This window comes from Melanerpes formicivorus, unplaced genomic scaffold (genome assembly GCF_026170545.1).
Source record: "Melanerpes formicivorus ecotype bairdi unplaced genomic scaffold, bMelFor1.0.p_v2 SCAF_1, whole genome shotgun sequence".
Lineage (NCBI taxonomy): Eukaryota > Metazoa > Chordata > Aves > Piciformes > Picidae > Melanerpes > Melanerpes formicivorus.
The window spans coordinates 28826430-28850717 of NW_027142353.1; the positions used below are offsets into that span (position 1 = coordinate 28826430).

At 41.2% G+C, this 24288-nt stretch overlaps 1 protein-coding gene across 9 annotated transcripts in view; it reads right to left on the reverse strand.

Annotated features, from left to right (window-relative positions):
* MAP4K4 (mitogen-activated protein kinase kinase kinase kinase 4) overlaps nt 1–24288 on the reverse strand; it is a 187406-nt gene that overhangs the window by 44790 nt on the left and 118328 nt on the right. For 7 of the 9 annotated variants that reach the window (XM_068138275.1, XM_068138265.1, XM_068138256.1 and 4 more), the window contains exons 6-14: nt 21697–21787; nt 20057–20187; nt 15960–16014; nt 13519–13597; nt 11358–11533; nt 10603–10675; nt 9938–10148; nt 2697–2858; nt 533–619 (exon numbers count right to left, since the gene is read on the reverse strand). In XM_068138275.1, coding sequence (XP_067994376.1) covers nt 533–619; nt 2697–2858; nt 9938–10148; nt 10603–10675; nt 11358–11533; nt 13519–13597; nt 15960–16014; nt 20057–20187; nt 21697–21787 — 1065 coding nt within the window. The remainder of the gene's footprint in view (nt 1–532; nt 620–2696; nt 2859–9937; nt 10149–10602; nt 10676–11357; nt 11534–13518; nt 13598–15959; nt 16015–20056; nt 20188–21696; nt 21788–24288) is intronic. The other 2 variants (XM_068138285.1, XM_068138330.1) reach the window with 1 other exon arrangement.

A 24288-nucleotide genomic window follows, 5' to 3' on the forward strand; every position in this document is an offset into this window, starting at 1 on the left:
ACCAAGAGCTAAGTTAGACCAGTATGGCATGTGTCTCATGTTGGGAAAGTTGAGAGTACAGCTAAGCTCCAAGTGATTGGAGAGTTATGCCAAAACTGATTTTTCAGATTTTCATTAAAGGGGTAAAAAAAGAAAGAGTTATTTATACTAGATCCAGTATGAAGCTCATAAAACAATGATCTAGACCAACACTAGGCCATTGTATCCTGGGGTGGATTTACATATCATGTGTGCTTTTGAGCTGCAACGTAAGCACTCTAGTTCTCCACTGAATGCCAAGGTCTGCTCAGAAACTTGATCACCATACCAGAACTGTTCCACTTTAATATAAAGCCTCCTCTTAGTGCCCAGAAAGCAGTGTGACCACTTCTCATATGTGCCTGGCAGCCCACGATGCTAGCGTAAATGGCCTTTTAATCAAGCTCCTTTGTTGTCATACTGTCAATGCAGCTGTGCCCGACTGAGGGAAGCCTAGGACTGGCCAGATAAATGGATCCTATAGCTACTGAACAAAACAGATACAGTGCTTTACCAGTAACATGGCCTGCTCCTGGAGCAGCTGCTGCTGTAGAATTTCCAAGTGCCGCTGCTCCTCTTCTAGCTGTCGCCTGATATACTCCTGTCACATAGAAATTACCCAGCAATAAATTTATTCAAAAGGAACGCATCAGAATCCCCTGGGTGGAACACCACACGCTACTTCCCCAGTTCAGCTTTAATGAGAAACGCACTTCAGGATGGATTAGTGCCTGCAAAACAATTTAGGAAGCCCTGCCTTCTGAGTATCAGATTTTGGCCCCTTCCATTCTGAAATTTGCACTCCTGCAAATGTTGCTGGCATGGGCCAGAGCTCATTTACATATTTTGGAAGTGGTTTCAAGAAGCAGCAAAATGCACTTGAAGGTTTTGGAAAAAGTTAAAACACAGCAAGTCTGACTCAACACAGCCAATACAAAGTCACATGCAAGTTGTATTAAACATTAGTTTGTTGCACTGGTGCGATGAACTGTTAGCAACAGCTAAAGCCAGGCGTAGTGTAGGCAGACCTGGAGCAAGTTCCCCGACAGGGGCTCTGCCAAGTGCACATGGGACCTGTCCTGCCATCTCCCCTGCTGCCCTCACCAGAAGCTTCTCCTGAGCAGACACTGCCAGCCTTGCCAAATCATGTGATGGTTATGACACAAACAAACATCCACCCAGAACAAATAGTAGACCAAACTTGCTCACTCTTCTGATCTAGCCATCTTTTCACCTGCAGCTTCAACAGGTTGGGAAGTTTCCCCACTGCTTCACCTGACCCCCCTGAAAGAACTGAAACTCTGAAGCACCAAACCCAAGCTGGTAATGTCCTATCATGCAATTAATGAAAGTATATAACATGTGCATGCGCACATACACACAAGCTCACGCACACATTTACGGTGTATGCATTAAGAAATTAATGGATCAGTGATATAGTGATGGGAGCAATAGGAGATCTTGTGACAGACTGATGAGATACGCTGTACTGCTGTTACGCACACTGGCTGAGCCGTAATTTGAGTTATCAAAAAATTCTGAGATGGAGCATGTCTTTTCTTCTGAAAATTAAATAATAAAGTACTTCAGAGTGGTGGTTCAGCTGGGCCACATCAATTAACCGTTTGTCATTATTGGCACTGTGCGTAATTAGCATTTCAACAGTTTATAAAGCAGCTGGGGGAATACCCGGTGTCTGCCCAAAAAGCAAATTGCTGTGCTGTAATTAGAGGTTTTTCCATATATTTATTCCCACTGGTTAGTCTTCTCTCCTTTTGACTCGAAAATCTTTTAAATACATACAAACACAGTAAAATACCCCAGTAACACAATCATCAATGATCTCAAAAACAATTACTTCATGTAAGGAAAAATTTACAGCCAGCTTCTAGGACAGAAGTTTTGGCCCTTGATATAGGATCAGTATTTTGCAGCACATGCACAGTAATTATTACTCAGATTATCACCCTGATTGAAGTTTTTAAAGGATTTTAAATCATGCAGATTTCATGCAAAATATAGCAGCTGAATTTCACAGTTTAAAAGGTTTCTCACCTGTACTTTCAAAGGTATTTTGGGGCACACTGACACAGCTTAAGACGTGCCTGCTGCCCAAAGTGGCATATATTATTAAAGCTGATTTTAAATAAACATAGTAAGAGAGGGAGATTGCATACTGAAGTTCTGGGATGGAAAATCCTCTGCAGCTCAAAGGTTCCACCTCAAATTCAAAATATTCAGAGTTTACAAGGAGACTGACCAATTCTGGGTGCCAGAAGCTGACATGCAACAGAGTTCCCTTTCTCTGGGAGGCATTCTGAACAGGGGTATGTCCTGCAAGAACCACTGATCCAGCAAGACAAGCCTAGGAATGATTTTCATCCCCAATGACGATTTTGCCCATTTTGATGGGTTTTAGATAAGCCTAGGGGCACAAGCTGAATTTAGAATAAGTACTGCAACAAGACTGTTTTTTTTGAGGGAATACTGAGGCTGCCAGAATTTTCCATAAAGCCCTACAATCTATGTTAGTGTGTTTGCAGTCAGAGACAATAAAGATGAAAGGATCAGCATTAGGTTGCCTCTAAGCTGCTTTAGGCTTACTAATTTTTAAAAAAATTAAATTAGAATTTAGAAGAAACAAACCTATTGTGCATATATCTGTATCATGGACTCACCTGCTCCCTTTCTACCCTCCTCTTTTCTTCTTCTGCCCTTCTTCTCTCTTCCTCTTCCTTACGCCTCCTCTCCATTTCTTCCAGACGTCTTTTCTCTTCCTGTTCTCTCCGTCTTTGCTCACGCTCTTGTTGCCTTCGAGCTTCCCGTTCTCTCCTTTGTTGCTACAAAAAGTGAAAAGAAACCACAAAGTTTTACTTTTGTTGTTATCAAAGAAAGAGGTGGGGTTGTTTTCTGCTGGGAAGAAAGGGATTTACCAGGACTGGCAAGCTCTGCAACTGAGTGACAAAACATTTTATGCAAGTGTTCCATCAGGAAACTAACTCATACTCAGCATACAACTATCCCTAAAAGAAGCCTTACTTATTCTCTCTGCTTTCTTCAAGCACACAATGTCACACACCATATTCCTGACAAATGAGGTGTGGAAGCTCACTGCTGCTCTTCACGGTGAAATCTCAATCTTTGAACACCTGTTGAACTCAAATCTTAATCAGAGTGACAATTTTCTTGGCTTCAACACATCATCTAAATGCTGCCAAAAGGGAATTACCAGCCCCACTGAATCAGCTAAAAGACAATGACAACTATCTGAGCTTTTGGTAAGTTGCTTCTCTCAACACAATTCATGGTCTGCTGAGAATTTCGTGGTGTTGGCCCAACAGCCAAGCTCAGCTTAAGGCACTGCCCAGAACTTTGCCTAAAACAGAAGGAAGGCTGACCAACACCACCTCAGCCCCTCCCAGAACATCAAAAGCACCCATATGTAAAAGAGGAAAACCAGCTGTGCTAAGGTTTTACACTTAGATGAGCTTCCACACATGACCCGAAACCAAACTGGTGCCGATAAGCCTGCCCCGGTCTGAAAAGAACCTGGAGAACAGCTCAATAAAGAATGAACTGACTCATTTATGTGTGTAAAGCACCACATATGACTTCAGAGGAGACATTTTAAATGCCCATAGAGTCGTGACCAACTCTTCCTGCACGTCTATAGAAGCATCCAGTTACTCCACCTACCTCAAAATCTGAGGCAGCCTCCCACAACTGCCTAAGTGTTGAAAGACCCAGCTGTCTTCTGTTCAACTATCAGTTGGGAATCTTTCTACATCTACTTCCATTATAGATTTCTGTAACATGCTAAAAAAGTTATAGAAGAAAACTAAAAAAAAAAAAGTACACACAAATTTAATCCCAAGAATAAACAAAACAAAAAAAATTATATTGGTTATTCCTTTTCACATTCAGGTTAAGAAAAATACTATCACAAATTTCAGAGGTGCCACAGATTCGCCAGTCTTAAGGCACCTCAAGTAGTCTTGCTGAGCACTTTACCCTGCGTGACTACAAATCAATTGAAAGCTCAAGAGGCTTTACTGTCTTCTGGAATTGACTCTGACATGACAGTGGAGAAGTAACATTGGGGGGGGGAAAAGATGGTGAAGTATCAGCAGCACTTAAAGCCACTTTCTAATTGTCTCTAACAAAGGTGCAGTTTTGGGAAGGATGCAACCACTGTTCAAATACACTCACTCTGCAACTATGATACCTTCCTTACTGGCCCAAAGCACCATCCTGGGTTCACTACCACCCTCCTATGCCACAAGGCATAAGCTCTTTTCTCCCCCACATTTTTAGTGTGGAAGAAACACAACTTCCCTGCTCTTGCATCTCCTCTCCTAATGAAATTCATTTACCAGCCTTTTCTCTCTTGTTTAAGCAAGCTCTCTTCGGTGAATGTAGATACAAAAATAGCAAAAGTGCTGTAAGGCAGCTACAGAACACGGTGCATTTCATAGGTCCCACTGCTTCAACTTCTTCATTTTTAAGCACTGTAAAAGGATTAAGCCAGCTCTTTTCTTTCTGAATATACACATCTGTGTCAAACAACTGCTATATTTAAGTCAATATATTCAGGTGCTTCTCAGCTAATCAAGTTTGACAGGCTTTTGTTTAAGAAAACTAAGATGTGAATTACAAATATTTTGTTGCCTTGAGGATGCAACAGACAGCACGCTGCTGACTGATTAATACCCACATTTATCAACTCAAACATTTCTTAAACACATGAAGCCTGTCTAGCAATACTGTGTCGACACTGTTAAGTGAATATATTACAGATCTTGAGATGACACCATTCTCGCTATAAGGCAGATAGGCAGAGCTGGGGTCTTTTGGATTAGATAAATTCATTGCTTCTTAAATCAATGCAGGAGTATTCAGCAATGATAATAAATAACTGAGCTCAGTGTGAGAAAGAGAAGTTACAAACTGACTACAAGAACTGATTTTCCCATGGCATCACAAAAATAAAAATTTCATCTTTTAACAGCTGATTTTGTTAAGCAAACCACGAGCTCAGGACAGATACTACGTATTTATTACTCAGCAGAAGGGAAAAAAAAATTTCTACCACTAGTATGAGTTTAAGCTGAATCTCCAAAGCACAATGTGCTGCTGTCTATGTGTTAAAGTACACAGAGAGATGGGGTTTCTTGGCATCACTTCTGCCTTCCCATCAGGCACCACCTCAGCCCCTCACCAGGTGAGTGCAAAGAGGAGGCAGCTGGCACTTCAGGAGTCCACACAAATGACCCACAAACAATGCACTTATTCCCAGCCCTAGCAGTAAAAGAAAAGTTTCACTTCCTTTGCACATGGCCTTTGAAACCTGAACATTAAACTACTACTGTGGAATTTACTTTTAATAAGCCCAGGGAAAGGAAACCTACAGTGACAAGCAACTCTTGGGTCCTGGTCTGCATCTTGTCAATGTAATAGCAAAGGTGTCTGATGGCAAGATGTTGTGGACCCAAGCCCCCTCGAGCTGAATTCCTACCATCCATCTGTCACACAAAATTGCCTTTCTGACCAGCTGTAGTAACTACTCCACAAAAACACACCAAAGAAAGACCTGGTCACTATGTTCCTTAGACTTGTCCAAAGGAGGGAAGAAGGACAGGGAAAAAACTATTTAAACCCATGTCAGTTCTGTCTATAAAACTTGTGCTTCTCAATGTAGTAAGTGTAACTATTAGATATCATACAAAAAGGTGGGACAGAAAACATACGTTGCCCAATAGACAGAAGGTACAGATCTGGATTCACTGACATTACTGCCGCACATCCAGATCTTCTGCAGTTCAATATGCTGGTACCAACTTTCTTGTACATGTCAGATGAAAAGTTAATTTTCAAGGAGCTGTTACCCAGAAGGTAAGGGCAGGAACTCCTCAAAGAAATATCAGAGATGCCAAAACAGAATTTTGAGAGTCCATTCTGATTCAAATTACTGCACTTCACAAAACTGGCATTTACTGTGCCAATAACAAAAAAACACACACAGAAAATACAGCCTCAATCCTACTGTCTGGTTTTAGGGTGCATTAATGATGATCTCATAATGGAACCTGACATCACTGAACTGGAAGACCATGCAATAGAGCATGATTTGCCAGGAGGGGGCAATGCAACCACATACACAGCTGGTGTACGCCAGCAAATTCAGGACCCTGTTCCTACAGCAAAATGCTGAATATAGATACTCTAATTTTATATTCATACTATTATTACATCTTATATCCAGACAAAAGTTGATAAATATATATATTAATTATTTAATTCATAAAGAATTAGGTAACCCAGTATCAGTTTGGGAAGAGGATTGGAAATACTAATATACTTTTACTTGGCTCACAATAGTGATGTACCAGAAGTAAAACTTCTTAGTCAGTACCAATGCAAACTGCAAGCAATTCAATTTAAGTAGATACAAATAATCTTCCCTTCTGCAAAAGGAACAAAGCCCTAGCAAAAATTAGCCCGCAGGTACACCTACATTAGCATCTTGGTTCAGATCAGGAGTGCTCTTTTGAAGTGAATCATCCATTCATCTCCACTTACCCAGTTTTGTTGCATATTTTGAAGATGTCTTGGAGTGCCAACCACTCCTTTTGGATGAAATTAAAAAGGCAGATGCACTCCAACCACAAGCAGGCACACAGTCTAGACCTCAGCTAACCCAAAGGAACTTCTCCTGTCTTTAAATACGTGAAATCTTTGGGTCCTCGGCATTTTAACTACTGTGCTCCACAAATCTGCTTCCACAGGACTCTACTATATACAAGCCAGAAGCAGCTTACATTTCTTGTTTTAACTGTCGAAGCATATGTCATACAGATAATATTTATGCAGCTAATCTTTCTATGTTAAGAGGCATTGGGGGGAGGACAAATGATCCCCTTTCCAAAATATTTAATTTTTTTGTACTTTGGCCACATATCACTTCCATCTCCTCAGTAACACGTCAGTTGTAAGGTTGCTGCAACAATGGATTTTAGAAGTCACTTCTATGCCTTTTAAAAAGTAATCTTTTCTATAACACTACTGAAAATTACAGGTTTTGGCAGATGTCCTAAACTCCATTCCTTTTGCAGTCTTGGTCAAAACTGTCTAGGCTCTGTGCCAGTATTGTAAGAACAAGCACTCAATTATCATTTAGGAAACGAGGGGCAGCAGCAGGGGAAGAGAAGGCGGGTGAAGTATAAGCAACTTATCCAGGGAGATTATCTAGAGCAAAAATTCTACCCAAACAGGTATATCCAAACTAAAATTACAAGAAAGCAAAGCTTGGTCGAAATAATCAACAAAGCGACGGAAGCCCAAAGATTCAATGCCCGACACTAATCTTAGCTCACATTACCGAGCCCTTCATTGTTTATTGGCTGCATCACAACAGCGGGGGGTGAGTTAAGGACAAACTGACAACATTTCAATATTTTGGCTTTCAATTGTGTCACAATGCTGATGTTTATCTAAATATGTGTCTAACACCCTTCCCCCATCTTAACGAGCTTGTTTTGGCTGTTGGTTTGTAAAAAAATCACTTGAGATCATACATTTTTCCAAAGCAAGATCCAACAAACTAAGTGGTTTGGGGTTTTTTTGAAAGCCCTTTTTAAAAGTCACTTTAATAACAGGATGCCGGCCCATCACCTGCAAAAGGAAAACCTTTATAGTTCATCATTCACATTTATGTCCCCAGGGGAACTAGGAAAGGGTTATAGACTCAATAAAAGGTAAAGCCTTCTCTTACAAACTTACACATGTGTAACCTTTTCCAGCAATATATTAACCTACACTACATCTCATCTTGTGGTTGTAGAAGTTGTTAGTTCTGTTTTGATTTTAAAAAGCAGGACTGATTAAATACAACCTTCAGGTAACTAGCTTTTCTTTTTAATTGCTCATTATAAAATTATTTTTGCTGCATCCCCCAAAAATTCAGCCCTGTGCAGCAAAAATATGTATTGCTTTGTTTCCAATACTAGCAGCAGCATCTTCTTTATTGTAAAAAGAAACTCCAGATTTTAGGAGTTGCACTGATTAGGAAAGTTAAACAACCTAGATAATGTAATCATAATCCCCTTCCTCGCCAAAAAGTACCACCTGCAGAACCTCAGAAATTAAAGGGGCATTTAAAAGAAATCCTTGATTACCAGACTACAAGAAAATTCAGAGGCTAAGCAGTATATCAACTTTTGCTTACCTTTAACAATACCAATAAAATACTTTATTTTCCTAGCATCTTTATTATTTGCTCCCCCCACAAAATCCTACAGAGTTAGAATTTAAGACTTGGAAGTGCTACAGTGTTTATCTTGGCAATCTCAGAAAGGTGGGGAAGGAGTACAAGAGAAATGGGGTTTATATGCCTCCCCCTTCTTCATCCTCCTGGCTTCATGCGTGGCTGATTCTTTTCTACCAATCCCTCCTTATAGCACCACTAAACTCATTTGCACGTTGAAAAAAGAGGGATAAGGAGCGTAATGTGACCTGGAAAGCTATTTGGAACTTTGTATTACTTGTTATGTAAACACGTCACGGGATGCAAATCAGCATTTGGTCCTGGTTGCATCCTCATTAAACATTACCAGGATTTGGAAAACCAGACTGGATGCAGTTTTTCCCTCATTGCTAAGTGAACAGTTGAAACAGAGACTCAAGCAGAAGGTCATTTAAGGACGACTGGAATTTGACCCTACACTTCCTGAGGAGCCAGAGGACTGGTTTCACTTCAGCTCTGTGTCATAGCCACCTCTAGCCTGAAGAGCTGTTTTGAAATCACACAGAATCACAGCTCTGAAGCTCACACTGCATATTCCATCTGCATATATGTAAATGCACATTCTAGATGGGGGAAGAAGGAGGAAGGTGGGGTACATTCAGAGTGTCACGTCTCCCTCCTCCCTCCTAAGATGTTGTTAAGGGTCCATGCCCAAGTGCCACAATGTTTTGCCTTCTCAGTTAACTATTATGCATGATGATGGAGCCTGGCTTTCCTGGAGATGGCTGAACACCTGCCTGTCAAATGAGGGACTGGTGAATTAATTCCTTGGTTTGCTTTTCTTGCATGTATGGCTTTTGTGTCACCAATTGTCTCATTTTTATCTCAACCCTTAAGTTTGCTCTTTTTTACTCTTCTGATTCTTGGCCCCATCCCACCACTGGGGGAGTGAGCGAGTGGCTGCATGGGGCTCAGTTGCCAGCTAGGGTTGAACCAATGGCATACAAAATGTATGGAAGAACAACACTGTAACATGTCAATTAAATTTCTGTTATCTTCCAGTACTGTACACAAATTGCATACTTATTATATCACAAAACTGTGATTTACGTATTCGTAATTTCTGCAGAACTGTAGTTTTAACGCTGATTTCTAAATCTAGATGGCTTTTACTCACCATGCTACTATGTATGTGGGGGTAATACATAAAAATGGGCTTCTACCTACCATGAAAGTGTGCCAAACACAGATATTTGAGAAAGCTTTTAAGAGAAAACTGAAGCATACCACAGCAGTCACAAAAAGGAATCTTGCGGCACTGTGCGCTTTTAACAAAATAAATTAACGCCCCCCTAAGATACTAATTAAGGTCTGTCCTGCTCTACAGCTACTTAAAATCTAGACATCTTGTCTCTTCTTTGGAATAGCAACCATTTACAGCTCCCCCCAGATACCTTTAAACAACCCAGCTCTGGCTTTAGAAGATAGCTTATATTTAAGTGGCCAGACACAGATTTAAAGTGCTATGCTCTGCTTTTGCCAGTGGATTTGCACGCGTTGTTTTCTTTCCTGCCATGTGCTGGGGCTGCTGGGACCTCTTTTTAAGTGGGCATGTGAATGTGAAACACAAGCAGAAGAGGGGCTTCTGCCCCTTGAGCTCTAGTTTCCTGTCTCTACCTCTTCTAGCCGTCTCCTTTGCTCCTTCTGCTGCTCAATGCGCTTCTGTCTCTCTGCCAGCAGCTGCCTCTTGTACTCCTCCTGTTCACGGAGCTGCTGCTCCTGCAGCAGCTGCTGTCTCCGAAGGGCCTCGGACCGTTCCTTGTTTTCCTGCTGCAGTCTCAGGAAATCACGTCGGAGGGTTGATTCTCCAGGCACATTGACAATGGAACTGCAACAAGAGGAAGTTAAAACCTCCTGTACAATAAATCCTGACGGCCTACTTAAATACCTTTGCCAAAGCAGGATAATATTATTAAGATATAGTACGAGGTTAAATTTTAATCTCACTTCTTTTGGAGTGAAGACACTGGATATATAAACAGACACTCTCAGTGGAAGGTGTGAAATGAGGTCAAGCAAAATAAGGACCAACTCTGACACTGTGGAAATCCTGACCAATCATATTTGCCATAAATCTTCTACCTAGAGCTTGCTGGCTCTAAGCCATGTAACAGGGGGCTTTAAAACCTTTAGCAGTCACAAAATAGGTATTCAAACCTTTGTGTAGTTTGTGTGGCTTGTGTGTGCACCTAATTAGATACAGAAATTTAGTGTGCTCCTGATTTATAGTCACAGACCTTCAAACTTATTTGGCATAGAGCCCCCTCAAAGGCAATTCTTACCTTGGCTCTCCTTCTTGTTCAGGCACTTCCTCCTCTTCTTCCTCACTTCCACTGTATTCATACTCTGTCTCATCTAACAGCAAAGAAACAAAGGCTTTGATAGTGCTTATTTTTAATTTTAGGACAGCAGGGAGTTGCAGTAGTGCATTAATTAATCTGTTACTATATCCTTCACTGAGAAGATATATCACAGACCCTGGAATTCATTCTATGTATACAAGCTTATCTTCCCGTACTTGTAAAGCTCACAGTGCTTACAGCAGACTTACAGCAAATTCCTTGAGCAACAGCAAGTTTTACATGTAAGACAAGACACCTAGAGAACCTTGGCATCACCTGAGTAAAGAAAATAGACTACTCAAGTCATATTCTATTCTATTCACCTCATAGCTCTTGTGATGGCTTATTCCCTGTGAATCTGATTTATGGCACCATTCCAGCAGCAAATCTACCACAGACCAAAAAAGGGAAAAGCATATATGCCAGTATCCTCCTAAATGCTGTTTAATGCTTGTATGGAAGAGGCAGTGACCCATAAATGAGTAAAATTTTACTTAACTGAAAATTAGACACTTGAAAATGATACTTCCTTGTAGAGGACAGAACAAAAAGTCTGTTGATAGTCAAAACATGAATTCAAAAAGAACCTTGCAAGGGTTTGGAGCTTCTGCAGGGATGGTGATTTAGAATGCAAAGCAGGACAAAGATGTACATTTTTAACAAGCTGCCATACTTGACTTTTAGCAGCTGCATACCTTTCTCTCCTCTCTTCTTCCTGGTCCTGTCTATATGGTCCTTAAGCTGGATTCGGACTTGCCTTTCATTTGGTTGGTCACGTATAAAGGGGTGTTTCAAGAGCTGCTCTGTAGAAGGTCGCTGCATGTAATTCTTTACTAGACAACCTTCTATAAAGCTGAAAAACTTTTTTGACCTGAGAAAGTAGGGAGGAAAACAAAACAAAACAAGATCATGGTTACAACTCAGCTTGAACACTTTTTCTGTTCTTCCTTAAGTCTAATGTCCTTCCTCAAAGAGTATCATGGCCCAAAGCATGATACAAGTGCTGTCTGCAGGTGTGCCTCCTAAACAGAGCTGAGTGTGCTCCTGCTGAGCACTGGGCTGCATGGACACACCATGATACTAGCATAACTGCAGTGCTTAGGCAGAGCCTCACACAGCTGTCCTCTTTCACAGGTGTAATTGCCTTGAAAGGTGGGATCTATTAGTGAAGGCAAATCATGCAAACCCAGATCTGCTGCTTCTGGACCAGAGCTGGGTAGCATCCAGCTTGCTTGGAGCACAGGCAGGGCAGCCCTGATGTGTTTCCACCTGCCCATACTATCTAAGGGCATGTCTTCTTCAGAACAGCCATACTGAAAGCTGCAAGAACTGTGGCCAACATTCCCCTGACACAAGCAGCACACACTGCTTTCATATGCACCTGGGCTCACTGAGAGAGATTTGCAAGAATTTAAGATTATTTTGGTTTCTACCTGAAGATACACACACAAAAAAATCCTCATAGAACAATGGGTAAGTGTTGAACAATGTTGTCTGTTCAACACAGGCACTTGGGGTCAAATTCTCAATGATCCAATTTAAGGGCATGAACTAAACTAAGCTCTTCCAGCACATAACGTGAACTGACACAGTTTGGGAATTAGCTAAGCTGGAGCACCATCCTCCTAACTTTGCACTGCATCTTAACTCTTGAAAGACAACCTTTTCAGACGTAAGTCATTGGAAAAGCTGCCTTGTAAAATGATGGTAATGAAAATAACCAGAACTGCATTTTTCATTGTTTTTCCTATTTCCTCATAACCTGCCACTGAGCACACTACCAAAACAGCTGAGTCACAGCAGCACTAGCTTTCCCCAGGGTTACTTTTAGATTGCTAAGTGCTCTCAACTTGCTCCTGTGCTTGGGCAGCAAATACATTCACTACATGGTTAAGTGTAGAACGAACAGTTTTCATCCAATGGTTCAGTTTCCTACCATAATCTAAGAAGTTGAATGCAAGGTAATTTCATTGTTCGCTTTGGTTTTTTCATTCCTCACACCTGAAGTGTTAATAGTCTAAACAAAGAGGTTAATGAAAGGCTTATGCAAATATTACATATGCACCTCTATTCATTTAACATATGCAGGAAGCACGTATGACAGAGGGAGAGGGATGTCTTGACAGTACAAGAGTAAATAAGTCAATCCAAGCAAAGACCAAGCCCAGCAAGCATGCAGGTTTATATTCTGTTGATACTGAATAGGCAGTCAAATCACATCCTTACTCTGACAGGATCACAGCATCCTGTGATCACATTCAATCTATACAAAACCTCTTTCTAGAGAGTATGTTTGTTTCTTATATGCCAGTTCTAACTAGGAACTGGGAGGAAATCCTCCAATACTAATGGATTCTTCTCAGCTGGTGAGAAGCACACACTCAATTCCAATCACTTACAATAATTATAGTAAAAGCCTTCATTAGTTTTAATAGCTCCTTTCAACTTAGCAACTGTAACACTGTAGTACTGTTCTGTTTCTGTCTTACGACCCATCTGAGAAAACATACTGCATAGTAAGAGTGCTGTGGGAGTCTATTTCTTAAAACATGGATCTATTTGTCACCTCAATACAGATGCTGCTCTGTCAAGAAAAAAGAAAGCCTTTTTTTTTCATTATTTTCACACAATTTGAGATAAAATTTCTGTGGGACAAGCAGAACTAAATAAACAATGCCCACTTTTCATTTCATGCTTTGATTCAATGGCACAGAAGGTAACAGCAGAGTGATTTTTTGCCTAATTTAAATTGTGTTATGGTTCTGTGGATGCAGTAACAAAAGAAAGCATGTGCTGAGACACAAGAAAACATCACACTACAAAAAGGGCTACAAACAAGACGTAACTAATACATACCATTTCTTGGATTTTAACCGTGGAGGAGGGTTCCTGGGTATCAGAAAGAGTGCTCTCATGGGGTGCATGTCACAAAGCGCTGAAGGAAAGAAAACACAACCAATCACAAATAAAGAAAAGTTGACTTAGGTGCTCTCCATCAATACCACAGCTTCAGCTTCCACACCCATTCCTGCCACCCCAACCACACATGCAGTAGTTACAGACAGCAATACAGCTCACAGAATTATCCCAAAATGACAACAATTCCTCAGCTCAATGTGGCAAAGGTGGCCCCACAAAGAGAAAGAGATCAAGGAATGGATTAAACTTCATAATCAATCCTGATGGGAACACCTGTGCATGGCCCACCTTCATTTAACTTACATTGTGGTCAATAAAATACTGGGAGATGGTGATGGCAAAAGGAAAGAATGAAATAGTTAATGATTTCATACAAACTTCCCTCTACCTTCCTTCTCTCTCATTATGGAGGACACTTTATTTTTACTCTCCAGACTTGGAGACTTTCTTTACTCCTGACAGTTTTGAAGCATCAGAGGGTCTGTATGGAAAAAAGGTTTCCCCACAGAACTGAAATGTAAACTCATTACTTTTGTCCAAAAAAAGTCCTGTCGGTCTCAGGAGATGCTCAGTGAGAGTTCAGGATCCCTGACAGACAATCTTTCCTCCTGTTCTACAGCCAAGCACCACAACAGAGCCAACAAATGGGAACAAGGGAGCAAGGAGAGAGAAAACCCCAGAAATATCACTGGAAGTATATCCTCTATTTGAAGCATCTTTCATGTTTGGCCTCTTGCATCATCAGCCTCAGTCTGAATGATCACTGCAGGAAGAGGTAACACTTTACACACAATGGTAATTCAGGAGGAACAAGAATGATGTGAAGAGGATTCCAGATTCAGAAATAAGGAGCTATGCTTGGCAGAGAAGCCCCTTGGATGCCATAAGAGCACCAAGCTCAGGGACAGGACTCTTCAGCTGCCACTGGAGGAGGCAGAGCTCACTCGCCAGACCAGAGACTAAGGCAAGAGCTGTTCAGCATTTACACTGGATTGTTGCTGAATTCTCAAAAGCCCCTCTTGTGCTTTTACACAAAGAAAGGTCAAGCTCTGCTTTGGTTTGGAAATGGAAAAATATTACTGTTCAATTCTAGGCTTATAAATACCCGCCACTCTCAGCTCTTAACTGAAAGCTGTCTAGACAACCCAGTGTACAGAACAAAAAAGTACGGCAAAAAGGAGGTCAAGTGGTAGCTCAAATGCTGTTAATACAGGTGTCCTGGGAGTAGCCCTCACATGGGTATTCATGCAAACAGGCAATTAGGAAAAAAAAAAACAAACCAAAAAGCAACTAACCCAGCCCATCAGCCATCCTAAAACATCAATCCGAACAAGAATGTTGTGATTTGATTTATACTTTTTCCTGTAACAACCACAACAAATGAAATCAGGCAGCAGTGATAATGCCCACTTTAGCCAGGAAAATGTCAATGCTTTATTTCAATATTATTATTTGGAAGACAGAGGTTTCGAACGCATCTGTAGTATGGCAGTGGCTGTTTATATGTAAACAAAACCCAACATTAATTAACTCCCTCTTAGGTACCTTAGCTTGCTATCTCTTAAACACAGAGCTCCAGTTGGGGGTGAGGGTAAGCATATTTGCTAGTTCAGGAAGGGCTTCCATAAAAGTTACCATTAATAACCAAAAAATCATGCCAAATTTTTTTTCTTTTTACATTCTCCTGTTCCCCTCAAACATCCCTGCTTCTGCCTTGATATTCAGGAAGTATACAAGGGGAAAAGATGATAAAAAATAAAAGCTGTGCCCTTTTTTTTTTCTCTTGCAAAAATACCCCAATCAACTGATAAGTATTCTCCAGCAAAAAGCATTAAGTTCAATACTTTGTGCTGAAGACAGATTTACAGTTGAATTTATGTCACTGATAAGGAAGATCAACACTACCCACCACCAAGTGGAAACAAAAGGAGAAGCAGTTTACCAAGACCAACACAGAAACAATTGCCACAGATGCTTTTTGCATTACGGTCAGTTTTCTCAAGGCCCCACTGCCCCACTCCCTGTCTGAAGTTTCAACATCCCAGGCCCGGCAATACACAATTTGGGACACAGCTCTGAAACACAATATACTACCTATAGGAAGGAAGTCTGACACTCAATTAGCTTCCACATATTCCTGCTACAGAAATTAAGTTACTGAAGTCTGCACTGTAGAGCTTAAACACAATCCTATCTTTATCAAAAGCTTTGCTATTTATGGGATTTTATATTTATAGGGCAGGCAAAACCAAAGAGAACAGAAATAACATGAGGGTATTTTCAGAAACCTCAAACCCAGACTTAGATTACAACCAGCATCTCCCAAGTATATGTTTCAGTCTCAATCAGCCCACTGGAGAAGCACGCATCTCACTTACGGGGAGCTCCTTCTGCCATCTCTATGGCTGTAATGCCACACGACCAAAGGTCACTCTGCATAAAAAGACAGAAACCATATGTCAGTAGGTGGGTTTTCCCATTCAGAGAGTGAGACCATACTATTTACAGAGACTGCAATCAAATGCCATGGCTATTTAAATAAGATGCTTTTTTTCCTGCATCATAAAATCCTGATTTTACATGATACTTATGCACATGTGTATTCACATGGAGTATGCAAACAACCCTTTCCTATAACACAGAAAATATACTCACATTATGATGATGAAAAAAATACATTTGCTTGAAATCTGTCTATGAAACAAAAGAAATTTCAATATTCTTTTGTCTGCAAAGGACTGAACAAGAGCATTGCCAGGGCATGCAGAGATGCAATTAGAAAAGCAAAAGCTCAGCTCAAATTGAAATTAGCCAGAGCTGTCAAGAATGACAAGGAAGGGCTCTTCAGGTATGTAAACAACAAGCAGAAACATGAGGAAAATACTGTCCAGATGTTAAACGGGAGAGGAGAATTAGTCACCAACAACACTGAATAAGCAAGAGGTTCTCAATGCTTTCTTCACATTTGTCTTTACCAGCCCTGTTTGGCTTCAGGTCTTGAGAACGTAATTCCAGATCAAAGCAATCACAGACCTGTCGCCACTGAAGGAAGAGTTGATATCTGAACTATTACAGGAGCTTGAGCCACACAAATTAATGTGTCCTGACAACATCCACTCAAGGCTGTTAAGAGAGCTCGCTCATATTGATGTGAGGCTATTCTCCATAACATTTGAGAAGTCATGGAGATCCAGGGACATCCCAGAACACTGGAAGACTAATGCCCCAAGAAGGGCTTAAATGAAGATCCAGGAAATTACAGGCCTACCACTCACTTCAGTCCCTGGAAAGTAATAAAATGAACCCTCCTGAGGGCTATCACAAATCAAATAAAGCACATGATTGGGAAAAGCCAGCATGGATTCACCAAGGGTAACCAATGCTTGCAAAACCTCACCACCATCTATGACAAAATAACCTGCTTGTCTGATGTGTATTTAGCAGTGGACATTGCCTACCTGGATTATCTAAGGCTTTTGACAGGGTTCCCTAGAACCTTCTCCTAGAGAAACTAATGTGTTGTGTTCTAGACAGCTGGTCCATGTGGTGGGTAGGGAACCAGCTGATGGGCCACACCCAGAGGATGGTTGTTAAATACCTCCTTTTCAAACTGGCAACCTGGTTACAAGTGGGGTCTCCCCCAGGGAGTCATATTGAGCCCAAAGCTTTTTAGTATTTTTGCAAGTGATCTGGATGATGGAATCATGCACACCCTGATGAATTTTGCAAATGATATCATACTGAGTGGAGAAGTGGATGCTTTGGAAGGGAGAGATACCCTGCAGGAAGAGCTGGATAGGCTGGAAGAGTAGGCTAACAAGAACCTTACAAAGTTTAAGAAGAACAAGTATAATATCTGGCACCTAGGAATACGCCATTGCAAAGTGCAGCCCAGGCTGCAATCTACCTGTCTGGGAAGCAGGTCTGCCTGAAGTGACCTGGGAATCCCAGTGAACGACAAGCTCAACGTGAGCAGTGTACTGCTGTGGCAAAGAAAGCCAACATGATGCTGTGTTGCATTAACAAAGAGAGAAAAAAAAGTCAATATCCCACTCTACTCAGTATGTGTCAGGCCACACCTGGAATACTGTGTTCAGTTTTGGTTCCTGCTATACTAAAAAGAAGTGGACAGGCTAGAGAGGGTCCAGAGAAAAGGCCACTGAGATGATCAAGGGACTGGGAAACCTGCCATATGAGGAAAGGCTGAAAAAATCAGGTTTGTTAAGCCTTGAGGAAAAAAGGCTTAGGGAAGACCTTATCGCCATAATTCAGTATTTAAAGAGTGGCTACAAGGACGATGGAGACCCCCTTTTTACAAGAAGTCACATGGAAAAGATGAGGGTTAATGAGTACAAATTACTCCTGGGAAAGATTCTGAATGGACAACAAGAGGAAAATTTTTCACAGTGAGAACAATTAGCCACTAGGGAAGTGGTGGAGTTGCCAACATTGGACACTCTATAAGCTGGGCAGGGTGCTGGGCCATCTTGTCTAGACCATGCTTTTCCAAAGAAAGATTGGACCAGATGATCCTTCAAGTCCCTTCCAAACTCGTATTCTATGATTTCTCTATAGCAGAGTTACAGAAAACACTGTATCTGTTCCCCCAAACAAAAGATGAAGAAAGCAAAAGATAATGAAGACTACCAGGCAAAACCCCTAAAACCTGGCAGGTCTTTTTCAGGTTTTAAAACAGCAAATAATCAAAAACACCCTAAATGAATGAAATATACCCGACTCTTGAACTTTTTCTAGTCCAACTAATCAAATAACAGCTTTATCCAGAGGAATATTATCATTGCTAAAACTTCAAGAAGCCTCTGTTGGACAGCCAAAGCAAACACTCTTTCCCAACTATCTCACCTTTGATTGAAACACTAGGACCAAGCGTCCTTCAGTGGAAGCCTTTCAAGGTACTACCTTCGGCCAGCACCTCTGACTGGGGAGACACTGAGTGACAGTCAAGAGGATTAAATACATGGAAGAGCTGAAAGAGACTGGGCAAGGAAGCAGCTCCAGAGACTGCTGCATCTTAAGGAACAAAACTCTGGAGGAGGTTGCTGCAAGAGAGCTGTTCTTGAGCAAGGCTGTCTTCATTTCTGGTCATAATAGTGCTATTTTACAAAATTAGTCAAAACTAATCAGCAAATAAGCTCTTCTTTTACTACAAGCATTTCTAGCCATTGCAATTTCAGACCCAGCAAGACAATCTTCTCTCTTGGTCGAATTCAGCCATTTAAGCTAAACCACACAGCCCCATGATCTTACAAAACATTCCAAACGTTTATTTTTTTTTCAGGGAGAACACCCTACAGGCTCCATTAAGAACAATAAAAAGGTGTTTTCAGAAGCAGGAGGAGTTATCTTTCACATCACCACTGCATTAGCAAATATTGCAACATGGTTTTCTCCTTTATTAGATCATTTAAGAGCCTCCCTTCTCTCCTAATAACTCCATCTGCAAAGGTACATATTTCTATCTTCAATACAATGAGCTGCTGTAAAAAAACAATCACGAGGAAAAGGATCAATCTGATCAATCTTAGTCAAAAAGTGCAAAAACATCAATTGAAATAATAATCCAGTTTTTTTAAATAGATTTACAACATACACAAACATACTGACAGCTACAAGTCTCAGCAAATTGGCATAATTGATATTTAGCTCTAAGATTCATTGTGAGGCCTTAATCATAGGCTTTCTTTGTTGCCCTTCTTAAAAACTGGAACGGCTGCATTAGTTTAAGTGAGTATTTTTTTGGAAAGCAGATTTTCACTTTTTTTCTTTCCTTGTGCTTTCATTTAAGCAAGTTGTGAAGAACTTTAAGATTACAGCATGCTTTTACTAGAGAAATTTCACTTTAAATACACATACATAATATTCTTAAGGGCAGTGAAAATTACACCAATTACAGTTTTGCAGTAATTAAATCTTTAGTATGCAGAAAACTATGTAAAAAACTGTTGAGAAGTGCTGTGATGGATACATTTTTATCAATATGTATATGTATCCTGAAATCAGGAATAGGCACGGTTTAGAGAATGGCTTCTGTACCTCACTAGTTCTCCAGACAGAGGTTCTATTTATGGCAACACCTAAAATGCATTGTTCTGGGTTACTACAATAAGTGGGACACAGTCTAACACAATTTAAAGTACAATCATATACAAATAGAGAACACAAGCATTTCCAGTTAAACCCCTTTTTGCCTTCTCTGAACACCTACAGCATGCTGAATCCAACTCCTCTTACGTCTCAAAGCTATGATAGCACAAGTAACAGCAACTATTAAAGACCATCATGTGACAGTGACCCATACCTCATACTCCTCTAATAAGAAGTAACTACATAACAGAGTATTACTCCTACAAAGCCTAAGAAGTCCCAGTGTCTACCATTGTTCATGGACATTTATACTCCAAGTGCAAGGCTTTTGTATGTTTGGTTTGTTTTTCAATGTGAACAGGACTCTTACTCTGTAGTCATACGTAGCATCTGGATTTTCATCACAGGCAATAACTTCTGGAGCCATCCAGTACGGAGTTCCAATGAAAGTGTTTCTCCTGCCAACTGTCCTGTCCAGCTGAGCGCTCACACCAAAATCCACTGTGGGTGGGAAAAGAGCAAAATTTAAAAAGAGAGGAAAAAATAATGCAGTTATTACTTCTGTATGGTGATTTGGAAGCAAACCCCTGTAGATGTTTCACGTGGGAGGGAGGACCAAGTTGAGGAGAAATATCATGATTACTCCTGAGGCAGGCAAGCCCTTGTGCTTCACATGCAGCATGCTTGGACCACAGGTGTTGAGGGATGCAGCATATGACCACCTCTCCTGCACATCTCACCAGCCTGCCCATACAGAAGGGCACACAGATCTGCAAAATTGCTGCCTGGGAGGCTGAGAAATGGCTATTCCCTTCCCAAACAGTGAAGTCAAGCGCCTTTTCTTGTACAGAAGGAGCTGCTCTTTCTAAAAGGTACCTCTCATGCTATGAGAAAACCACATGCCTGAATACATCTCTCTCTCAGCTGTCCACCTATTCTACTCTAAAATCAGACAGCAAAAATCATCAGTTGCTCAGAGAACTGCCCTTTGCTCTAAAGCTTAGACCAGATGCGTCTATAGGAGCAAAAGATCAGGATTCTTCAAGAGGTGCTAAGTCTGAGCACACAGGCTGCAAAAGACATGCCCATTCCACTGCAAGGCAACAATGTTACAGGAGTGTTTTCTTCCCTTCAGTTCTCCCTTGCTCACGACAACAGTGACATACGTATTTCCATACCAGTAACTGCATTTGCTCTGGGAGGGCTGCACCAGCCTCACTGCATCCATCATCTGAGCAACACCAACAAGCTGGTATAGATAAGCTCAGTGGGAGCTACTGTGCTCCACTTGGGATCAAAAAGAGGAAAGCTCTCCCAAGAGCTTCCTCCTCCAGAACCCAGGACATCTTTCCATGCCTCATGCTGCAGGAAGGTGCAATGCAAAACAGAAGGGATGTGGGCTGGGTGGGAGGGCTCCAGCATGGCTCTATATTTATCCAAAAAAGGTGGCAAGCATAGCATGATACAAACATAAAAGGTTAAAGTGTGCAAAAGAAACAGGTTAGAGAGAAAGAAAAAAAACATTATGTCCCCTTGGAAGGGAGAGAAAAGGCCAGGGACATGCATAGTTCTTGGCATGGAAGCCAGAGCTGGAACTTCATTTTGAACTTGACGACATCGCTCCTTTGAGTGTCCAGTCAAGATTGTACTTTTGTGTCCAGAATCTCAACAGCAGGTGCTGTTTTAATTTTAATTAAAGCCAAATACAACAGAGACTCCTGTCACTTCCAGAGTCCAAAATAAAGGGAATCAGAATGAACCCAAGTCATGTGAAGCTTGGTGAAGGAAACAAAATGGAGGGTCATTTATTCTGGCATGAAAGCAACCCTCTTCTAATGAAACTCCATCTTTCCAAAGCAGACCGTAACATTTGCAGGGTCTCAATCCACAGGGGAGCAGTAACAGAATGCTCATGCTACAGAACATGTTGCAAAGTTCTTAAAGGATGACACTAATTTGGGAACATCATAAAACCAAAGAATGAGGAACTGGACACGTCTGCCTACTTACCTAGTTTCACTTCTGCATTCTCTGTTAACAACACATTTTGCCCTTTGATATCCCTGTGAATCACATGATGAGCATGAAGATGTGCCAACCCCTGTATTAAGAAGAAGAGAGGAAGGAGAAGACATTCAGAGTTTGACTCTTGGCTTAGCAACAGATTGCCTGTACCCAGCACTCAGAAAGACCATAGCACTAGGTCTCAGGCTCTTGCTCAGTGACTGGGTGAAGTCAGACTTTACAGCAGTACACAACCTGCATAGCTTTGATATTGGAGCAGAAACACAGGCCCCAGGTCATGCATACACTGTATGTAAATACAGCCCAACATCTGCACTGTGCAAACACCTCTCAGCTGTAGTGTGAAATAAAGCTCAGCTTCCAGAAAGTCTCTATGCAATGACACTGTAAATGACATCAATGTCAATGTATGCCACTGACATGTGAAACACACAGCATCAGTCTGAATTTAGTTTGAGGTAGAAGGGTAGAGGCATAAACAAGACAGCATCAGTATGTACATATGTACCCCTGAGAAGGATGTGGGAGGGTGATGCACTGGCAGGTTTGTGAGTGAGGGACAACTGATTATAAAGAAAAGCTCTGATGCAAAAGCTGGACTCCCTTTTCCTAGCTTCAATAAATACAAAGCCAGATAATTGTTCCTCAGGGAAAACAACAACAACAACAAAAAAGACATGAGCATTATACTTTCCAAAGGAAACAAAACCTCCTGGCATATGGTGCTTTCTGTTGAGACAGCACCTGGACACATGCCCCAAAGCATTAGCCATGTGGAGGGAGGGCTGAGGAAGACATATGTTGCATTTTACTCTAACGTAATTGGGAGAACAACAGGCAACTCTCTGTATCTCTGTTTCTCCTCCGTTCTCTGCTTGGAAAATTGTACTCTCTGGTGGGACCATCTTGCCTGTTCATGTAGCCCTCACAGGCTTTTAATGTTTTATGAAAAATAAAGAAATGGAACCTTTACAGCTGCAAGAGGTTAAGAGAGTAGTGGCTGATGTAGAGAAGTATTTCCTAACACATGGTCTTCATTAAATGATCATTTACCAGTTTGCCTACATAACCATGGGGCTATTTTCTCTTTAAAGACAGATAATGAGCATGACAAAAAAGCACCATCCCACAGCTTCTCCTGACACGTCACTGTGAATCAAGTGGAGACCTGATGTCCTGGAGACCCTTCATTGACTGATAATGCTAAGTGTGGTCTTATTTTTCACAGGACTTAAGGCTTTTCCAGTTTTGCACAGAATACTTTTTAAAGCCTTCTGCCTTCTGTCTGGTCTCTCCAGAGTACCATCTAACCTTACTGAAACAACACATTTGGGTTTCTGAAAGCCTGGAAGGAGACAGAGGGTCACATCATCATTCTCCTGCAGTCCCCAGGCTCTTCCAACAACACAGGGATCCACTAGGCTAACCCTTATCTGTAGCTCCACCTGCACCGATCTTTGGCACTTTATTTCAATTTAGCTTTCCATCACACAATCTTTCTCCTCTGCCACTGACAAACTTGGTGTGTGATCAGGTTTGCAATGTGTCATAGCAATGTGAGTTTAACATTCCTCTTTTCCAGATATTCGAGTTCCTGCTAACAAGGAAGTTCCTCCTTTTGCAAGTCTCCACAGAGATGAGAAAATAGCTTTCACCTAACTCTTTTCTGTGGTAAACAATGTCTTCATCTTCTCAGTGAGCATGATTACTTTACCTAAGGAGAACCTAGGGTGAATGCAACATCACATGCAATACCTCCAAGGTCACACAGTTCTCAAATCAAGTGTAATGTCAGTTCTGCAGAATTGAGCTGTCCTCATATTTACAGAATCACAGAATGTATCTGTTTGGAAAAACGCCTAAGATCATCCAGCCCAACCTTCGATCCAGCACTGAAGGGTCAACACTAAATCATGCTCCTAAGCACCAGGTCCACACACCACTTGAACTCCTCCAGATGGTGACTCCACCACTGCCCTGGGCAGACCATTCCAATGTTTGGTAACCCTTTCACTGAAGAAGTATTTCCCAATAGCCAGCCTAAACCTCCCCTGGCCCAGCTTGTAACCATTTCCTCTAGTCCTGTTACTTGTCATCAAAGAGAAGAGAGTGGCCTCCTTCTTGCTCCAACTTCCCTTCAGGTGGTTGTAGAGAACAATAAGGTCTCACCTCATCCTCCTCTTCTCTAGACTATTAAACCTGATTTGAGGAAAAAACCTCAGTAGGTATTTCAATTGTCTTCTCCCTCGTAAACAACTTAACATGTGTCAGTCCAAATGTTGGCAGCTGTACTCTCTCCTAGCATTTGGAGTTAGAGACCAGAACCATACATCTCCCTTCCACACTATCCTAAAAATCACCAAGGCAGAGCAAATATGTAACAAAGACAACAATAGCATTGATTTATGCGAGAAGTCTCCTTTAACATAAAGCTCTTCAGTACTTCATTTATGAGGAGGAAACTGAACAAACATACTGTGTAGTGATACGGGTAGGAGGCAATTTGTTTTGCAAAGAAGCACAAGGAAAACTGTACCAGATTTCCTTAGTGAAGCAAACAAATGCCAATTCAAACAA